Source organism: Tachysurus fulvidraco, chromosome 23 (assembly GCF_022655615.1).
Source record: "Tachysurus fulvidraco isolate hzauxx_2018 chromosome 23, HZAU_PFXX_2.0, whole genome shotgun sequence".
Taxonomy (NCBI): domain Eukaryota; kingdom Metazoa; phylum Chordata; class Actinopteri; order Siluriformes; family Bagridae; genus Tachysurus; species Tachysurus fulvidraco.
The window spans coordinates 16,841,928-16,850,283 of NC_062540.1; the positions used below are offsets into that span (position 1 = coordinate 16,841,928).

General features: G+C 38.7%; 1 protein-coding gene across 4 annotated transcripts; it reads left to right on the plus strand.

Annotated features, from left to right (window-relative positions):
- The first annotated feature begins 417 nt into the window (after nt 1-417).
- Nucleotides 418-8,135, plus strand: birc5b (baculoviral IAP repeat containing 5b). 4 transcript variants are annotated; one of them, XM_047806774.1, is made up of 5 exons: nt 419-632; nt 1,934-2,043; nt 2,274-2,388; nt 5,877-6,061; nt 7,465-7,574. In XM_047806774.1, the coding sequence occupies exons 1-4, from the start codon at nt 507-509 to the stop codon at nt 6,057-6,059; spliced, it is 534 nt and encodes a 177-aa protein (XP_047662730.1). In that variant the 5' UTR covers nt 419-506; the 3' UTR covers nt 6,060-6,061; nt 7,465-7,574. The 4 variants fall into 4 exon arrangements, with proteins under 4 accessions (XP_027026060.1, XP_047662730.1, XP_027026061.1 ...); XM_027170259.2 differs by lacking the exon at nt 5,877-6,061 and having other exon boundaries at nt 418-632; nt 7,465-8,135; XM_027170260.2 differs by lacking the exon at nt 7,465-7,574 and having other exon boundaries at nt 5,877-6,720.
- Nucleotides 8,136-8,356: the final 221 nt, after the last annotated feature.

Sequence of the window (8,356 nt, forward strand, 5' to 3'; positions counted from 1 at the left end):
CAAAACATCTTACAAATGTCTTTTAGTTTAGCCTACATTGTGTGTTTATTTTCCAACATTTAAATAATGTCACATTATGATGATGTCACGTTTTAACATCATTTTGCAGCTTATATTCTGTATAGAATTCATACACTTAATAGTGGAGTACTTAGTGCATAGTGCAAGCGCATAGTACTGTATATAGCATGTCATTTGGGACACAGCCAGAGCTAAACGAAAAATACAAGCGGTTACCTCTTAATAAAGATATTTCAAAATGGACAGTTGTTTTTTTTCTATGGTTTACTCATTTTAAACACGACTTTAAGAGTTAAGCTTTATGGTCAAATCTAGTGGCTTTAATGTGTTAATCAGTAGCCAAGCTTTTACCTCAGCTGAACCTTGTAAACAATCATGGCTGCTTAATTAGACCCGCTTTTTGGGGGTTAATTGGTTTTGCGACGGCACAAAAATTGCGTTGTGTTCTCGTTGCAAGCGGTTTTATATTAAACTTATGCACAGTTATGTCTCATTCAGACGTTATTGCTGCTAGATTCCTGACTTTTGATCAAATGTACAGCTATGAGAGGCGTTTAGAGACGTTTGCAGATTGGCCTTTCCGTGAGGATTGTCAGTGCACACCAGAGCTGGTGAGTTCAGATAACGCTGCTCACTGGGCTGCTAGTGAATAAAACATTTCTGCTGTTAGTCTAATGTCCTGGGGTCTGATTTCCTTTCACTCGACTTATTAATGAGTTGGTGTCGTGCTGTAATCTTTACTCCTAACAGCACACTCATTAGCCCTCTAATAGGTGTTGGGTTTTGTGGTAACTACTCTGTGGTTGACTGTTGCTAACAAACAGGTCCATTTTAACCACCAGCCCATCTAAAGTTCATTGATGTAGGTCAAAGCTTGCTATAAACATACCAATGTTGGGCGTTTGGTAGCTTAATGGTTAAGGTGTTGGGCTACTAATCATAAGGTTGTGAGTTTGATCCCAGGTCCACCCAGCTGCCACTGTTGGGCCCCTGAGCAAGGCCCTTAACCCTCAATATATTGGGCCCTTGAGCAAGGTTCTTAACCTGTTTGTGCTGTATAAAAATCAACAAAAATCTCTGGATAAGTGTGTCTGCCAAATGTTGGAAATGTAAATGTAAGGTCCAGTTGTAGGAAAAATACCCCAAGTGTCAAGTACAGCAACATTTTATGTTTGATATAGCTTGCAAGAATATCTTGGTATACTTGAATTTCCATATACACTGTATAACAATACTGTAAAGAAAACAGGCTTTGGGTTTTCATTCTTTCTTCTCCAGTAACTAGTTCACACAGCCTTCAGCTTATCCTGGGAACACTAGACACGAACACACCCAGGAGGGATTCCAGTCCAGCTAAGAGCAACAATTAGAGGATGTTTTATCATGGAAATTGCATCTAGATGCATGTTTTAGGAAAGAAAGTGAAGACCCTGGAGTCATGCAGAAATGAGAAATTCCACACAGGCAACAGGAGCTGCAAGGCAGCCAAACAGCCCATCGAAGCACTGGGCCATATTGTTCATACTTATTTATGATTGTATGATTTTAAACCAGTATAACATGCACTATGCTTAACCAAGTTATCAGACTTATGAAGACATTTTAAATTCTGTATTCTCAACTATGAATCTTGTAAACAAGACAAGGCATATTCTCTCAGGCATGTTTGCCCTGACCCCTCCAGATCTGTGTGTGCACTGATTAAGTGGGATGATTTTCCATTAATTGTGTACTTCAGAGTAAATGCAAATGACCTTGGTATAGTTTTTGTAAAATTCAGTCTGTATGAAGTAAGCCTAGTCCAAATGTTATCTTTCACTACTTACTTACTCTATTGCTTTGAGTGATGTAGAAAAATCTGTTCATTGCTGTTTGTTTAAAGTCCTTCAGAATTTTCTTTCCTTACCTGCAGATGGCCAAGGCAGGTTTTGTACACTGTCCTAGTGAGAATGAGCCTGATGTGGCCTGCTGTTTCTACTGCCTCAAAGAGCTGGAAGGCTGGGAGCCAGAAGATATCCCCTGGTAGGCCTTCCTTCATTAGCAGGGAATAACTATTCTTTGCTGTCCTCAACACTGACACAAATTAGAGCAGGGATGTCCATCTGAGCTACAGCAAAGGTTTTTTTTTTTTTTTTTTTGTTAATTCTTTCCCTTGTTTTAAAATAAATGATCCTCTGTTGGGTGTTTTGGAGCAAAAGCTAATACTGTTATTTTTTATTTTTATTTTTATTTATTTTATTTTTTTTTGCAAGGTCTGAGCATGCGAAACGTTCTCCAGACTGTGGATTCTTGCAGATTAAATCTGTCCGAAAGCTCAATGCCATTGATTTTTTTCGTCTTGAGCATGGGAGGATTCGCAATTACATCGTAAGTAATGATGCTTAAATTATACTTTTTTTTTTTTCTCCCTTCATTTTAAAGACTGCAAAAATTCTCTACTCACTGCAACTTGTCTTTTCAACTCAGAGGAAAATGGCACACATGAAGATCGCACACTTCCGTGATGAAGTGGAAAACACCAGCAAAAATTTGAAAGTTCTTTTTGATATCTTGTAGTTATAACTGTAATTGTTTGGCTATCAAACTTTTTGTCTTTTCAATTCCATGTTTAATTTGGCTCAGAAATATCCTATGCTGTGTCAGCAGACCACAGGGAGGCAGTGTCATGCAGGGGTCTTAGCTTGACCAGAGCAATGTGAGGAGGGGGAAACAGAATCCTAGCAGTATTTGCTTTGCTTTACCACAAATCCTGATCAAATCCTGCAGGCATCTGACGGAACTGAATAAATGAAACGTTTGCCACATTTTTAGCCGTTTAGCCAAACTTGCCACACTTTTTTTTTTTGTTTTTTTTAAAGCCCCCCACTCATCCAAACCTTGACCCTGGGCAGATGGCCTTAAGCTCCTCCCCCTTAATACCAACTGTTGCCCCAGCAACATCTGTCACTTTGGACACTGCATATAGGAGGGGACACAAACAGTGCATCCAAAACTATCACTACATATGTGTGATGGAAGATCATTATCATCATGAGCGTCTTCTTACCTGTTAATTTACCTTAATGTAACGTGTTTTTGTTAAATTTAAAGTAACCTCTGGATTATGGTCATCTATAAAACATTAGATTTGTACATTTTCTGTAATTTTAGTACTCAATCTTTTGCATTTTGAAAAATGTTACTAGGGGTCTAATGTCCTGTGGGTTGAATGAAATGCAATGGAAAAACCACAATATCTTGCACTTTGAACTAATGTGCCTAATTTTTAATGACTTGATGGTATATTGTAGTCTGATTTGTGTTTTGTTTAATAAATGGATAAAGTTTAAGAACCCCTGGCAGTCACACACAATAGATTATAGATTTATAGTAAATGTTCCTGTACAATATGTATTCAAGAACACATTTTAAATGGGATTAACAGAAATGCAGTCTTGTTTTTTAGTATAAATTATTGCTGTATGGTTATTCACATCCTTTCTTATTTCACTGGTTCCTATTTTGTTTTTCTATGATTTGTGACGTTTTACTAAACTGCATTGGGGGGGGGGGGTGCACAGCAGAAGGATGTAGGATTAGAGGTACTATCCCATCTCCCCTGTACTCTTTTCTGGATTAATGTGTAATGCAGCTCTCTGAACCTCAATCAGCAGCTTAACTCTGCTTTATTCCCTCGGTACAGAACAAATAGAAAAATAAGATATTTTAGAGAATGACATAATGGTCATAAGGAAAACTACTGCATAATCACTTAGGAAAACATTTTTGTGTTAAAGATGCAATGTAGTGCAAATGCGAAGTGCAGCAGGTGGTAGGGCTTTGTACAATATTTATTTAGGGTGTATGTTAATCAGGGAATTAGTGTTGGCTGTTAATGTTGGCCTTCTGATTGATTTTCATCCCCATATCAGCGAACTAATATGCGCTAACTACCTCTGGGTGATGAGTTTGAGTGTCTGTGCTTCATACAGGGGCTGGTTAGCAAGTCATTTTGGTCATGCGAGTATGTGGCATATGGACAAACGGACAGATGTTCCTAACAGAAAGTTTACAACCTGAGAGCACCATTGGGGCCCATCTGTTGCTGTGTGCGGGTCCTCCCTCCCAGTCCCTCAGCTCTCCTCATCTTACACTGGAGGGGCCTTTCCCCATCTCCCTCACCTCGGCTCAGCACCCCCCCCCCCCCCTTCATCCAACCCCATAATCAAAGCCATTCAGTGCTTATTACATGCGGCGCAAATTAATGATGAGGACCTCACCTGGAGGTGTGGGGTTAAACTCACAAGAGCACATGAGGCCCGCTCAATGAAGGCTGTGCACTTGTGTCACAATTGAATCTGGTTTAAGTGACAATTGTAGTTTTAGGAAGTATAAGTAGATCACTTTTATGGCACCTTTCTTTTACAGATCAGCGCTTCTTTTTCACTCCCGTATATTACGAAGGTATCAGCTATGATCTTTTTAGATGGATCGTATTTGAAATGCATTATTAATAGAGTATTGAGATAATACAGTGTTTTAGTTTGCCTGTAATGCATTTAATCTGCTGCAAAATATTAAATTATTAACACTAGATCTTTGATGGTAGATTAAATATTTAATAGGCAGCCAAACGTCAATGCAGATCTATTTTCAAACACTGACTAGCAAGAAGTGTAGATGTGTTGATTGCCCTGAGGAGCATGAAAAGTAACACAGGATCCGATATAATACTTTACTAGTGTTTCAGTATTACATAAATATGTGAGTTTTTCAAATATTTTACACATTTTAACACAATTCATTTATCCGTGTGTTTTTTGTTTTTTCTTATTGAATTCACAAGGGGAATTTTAAGGCATAATATTCCTCACACAATTTTCCCCCATAAGGTACAGCTACTTCATGAATAAACTCTCTTTCCATTATCTTCCCTTGAAATACCCATAATAATCTGTTTGGATTCATCCCATATGTATTATATTGTTCTTTTATTATAACAATCCTGCATTTTATTAGAAAATACTTGATATCCATGCTGAGCATAAACGTCTGTTAATTGCAGAATCCAGAGCCGATCCGTCACCTTTTCCAGGTGACCGTAAGCTCATTATCATTCTCATTATATTGCTTGCTCCAGGCAAATCTAGGCAGATACTGTATTCCATAGTGGGTATAGACTATAATCTATTGCACTCCAAATCCCGCTGTGACCTCTTGCCCTCCCCTTTTCCATTTCTTTCTTTTCTTTCCATTGCTTTCTCTTTATTTCTCCATTTCTTTGCACGGTGAGCAGCGTGAGCAGGACGGCCTGGCCCTCTCTCACACGGCCTGGCCCTCCTACCTTGCCTTCTTTTTGTGCCTCCATCCATCTGTCCCTCCTCTCCAGGCATTGTAGTGGCTCAAAGCTGGGCCACGTCTACAATGCAGTAGGCGTGTGGAGGGGGAAGGCAGGGTAAACACGACAGCATCCCCATCCCATTAGAAGCTCTTTAACTCTGACACCCTAGCACTCTGTCAGGGGCCTGCGCTCAAGGCCTCGGTTCAACCTTTGAGCCTCACCTCACAATATCACACTGCAATGCCTTGTCTTTATTCTGCTCTAACGCTCAACTGAAAACTTTCCTAAACAAAAAGGATTATACAGAGAGTTTGACTTGCTACACAGTGACTGCATCATTGATTTTTAACATAAACTTGAAGGTTGTTTGTTTACATATTTGTGAGCTAGAAGTCCAAATCTTGAAAACACAAATAAATGTGACATGGACGTGAATCATCACACGCTGTCGTCTTTTTTTTTTCTCTTTTCCCGTCACTCCAACTTGTATTTATCCTTTTATTTCTGCCTCTCTTTGTTTTTTCCTTTCCCAAAGCTCCTGTTCCCTCGGGCCCCACATCTCCCTCGTTTCTCCTCGCAGCTGCTCCCGGGGTCTCACTCGCTCCATCTCGATTTCACTGGGCTCCTGCTCTGGCACCTTGGCCATCTTTTATCGAGTGTGTGTAAGACTGTGAGTGACCGAGGAGGAGGGAGGATCACAGTGTTAGCAGCAGCTTAAAGGCAAGGGATTAAGGCAGCACAACCACTGATTAAAGCCTTCCAGCCTCCTATGGCCCCATTAATACAATCTTAATCACGATGCTTTATCCCTCATCTCGCCCCTGTGGATCAGGACCTTTCATTTACTGGGAGTTCGTGTTGTTTGCCCAGTGGATTAGTGCCACAGAGAGACAAAAAAAAGTGAGGGAGAAAAAGAGCGAGGTTTGAGACTGCACTTTAATGTCCAATTGCTCGCTCTTCATCTCTCCTTTACTATTATTTTTTAAACCACAACTCCCATCCTGTCTGCCCACTGGAACAAAAGAGACTCCCGGAAGGGAAACAGGCTTTATTATGCTATATAAACCAAATATCTTCACTATTGTACGGCCGCGAAGAAGGGAGATGGTAAGGGAAGGTTTTCTGATGACCGCACATGATCGGTTAAGTTATGACAATTCAAATATGTTAGTTTTTGTCATCAAATATATGTGAAATTCATACATATGAGATTATATTAGAGATAATCCACAGACCTTATGTTTTTTAAAGGTTATTTTTGTTTGTTTATTTATTTTTGATAATTGTGCATGCATAACTGATGCTTATACTCAGTCTTGCAGACTTGCATAACAAGAAGGAAGGAACTAAAGGAAATATACGAATATTGTTTTAATTTACGTCCCATCTAATATCTCAAAGTGCTTCATATAGTAAAAATTATACGGAAGTAAAAATCTACATAACTAATATAATTTCATTCAATTTTAAATTATTTAAATAATAGTCTATGAATTTCTTTGCAGCTAAAAGCTACTTCTCAGTTAAAAAATGAATTTAAAATAGAAATAGAAAATTATTTAAAACAACTAGGGATCTTCTGCCAGTATCCTTCGTGTCCGCTGACTGTATAAAATCTTACACAGCTCATTTCTTTGTTTATGAAGAACATCTCCGACATTGCAGGTGATACTACAGATAAACAGAGGAGAGTTGTTAAGGTGGTTTATTTTGCATTAAGTAATAAAGCAAAAAGTCATGAGCAGAACTTTGTGGTTAATGCAGAATTCATCACATTCTCAACTTTGTTCTTATATACCGAGCAGTGAAAAAAACATGCTGTGTGTAAAATGAACAGTTTTGATACACCAGTGGCACAGATTGTGTACATATCCACAACTACAATGAACATCATGCACACAAAAAACTATTCCCTCACTTGGAGTTATGATGAGGAGGAGGAGGAGGAGGAGGAAGATGATTGTTCAATAGGGTAGAGATCTGATAGCTGTGAAGCACATAACTTTCACTTTGTCACTTTTTTAGTTCCTTTTGCATAAGTATATTTAATAATTGCATTTGTTTTTGTAGATTTCAAACTTGATCATATATTATATCTCTCTCCATTTTCGCCCGTCTGAAAGTATGTGAACTGCGTAAGAGGTGATGCTGCAGGCAGAGGTCACAGCGATTGCAGCAGCTCCCCTGGGACAGAGCCACAGGGCAGAGCCTCAGTCAGCGCAACACGTTTCTGTTCCCATCGGCTTTTTAGCGTCCCGTGTCAGCACAGTCAGACAGCAGCTGATCACTCTCAAACCCTCTCCATCTACTCTGGTGAGAGTGTCGCACATGCCACCGCTCTTTTGTCTTTGTCTATGAAAAGAAAGAAAGAAATGGATTAGAAATCTCATCTTTTACTAAATGAATTTCAGGGATGAAAACATTGTTTTTATACCGGAGTAATTTTGCCTAATTGTCATATGTCAAGAAATATTTATATATTAAACATTCAACCAACACATACTGTACATCCAGTTCTCCTGTATACCTACAGTATAGCAGACCTCGCAGTTTACTTTATGCTCAAAATCCACAACTTAAAGCCTAAACTTTTCTACCATCTGAGTTTTAACTACTGTTTCCAAACACAAAAGGTTCCAAAGGTTTGCTTTGCTCATCAGAGCACAGTGACCATTTCATTTTATACAAACTGTCCAACAGAGTCAAAACGTTGTGTAATTATTTTACTTTCAGTGTAAATTTACAACTGGGTTACAATCCTGAAATACTGTAATAAAATAAATACTCTGAAGGATTTTACTTGTATTTACTTGATTCAGATGTGTGCATTAGCTGCACATAAGTGAAATTAGTTCCTTCATAAATTCCTCTCTCATACTCGACTGGTGTTTGTTTGCTGTGTGTGAATGAAGTGCTTTACCTGAACTACTTTGATGTGGGTTATGTCCCTTGTTTTCTTACAGCCAACATGATTTAATCATGAATTTAATACCATGGAATAAACTCAGGATAAAA

Coding starts and splice junctions, on each gene's coding strand:
- birc5b (XM_027170259.2), top strand. CDS start 507: ATGTCTCATTCAGACGTTATTGCTGCTAGATTCCTGACTTTTGATCAA. Junction 633..1,933: donor GTCAGTGCACACCAGAGCTG/GTGAGTTCAGAT, acceptor CCTTACCTGCAG/ATGGCCAAGGCAGGTTTTGT. Junction 2,389..7,464: donor GGAGGATTCGCAATTACATC/GTAAGTAATGAT, acceptor CCCGTCTGAAAG/TATGTGAACTGCGTAAGAGG.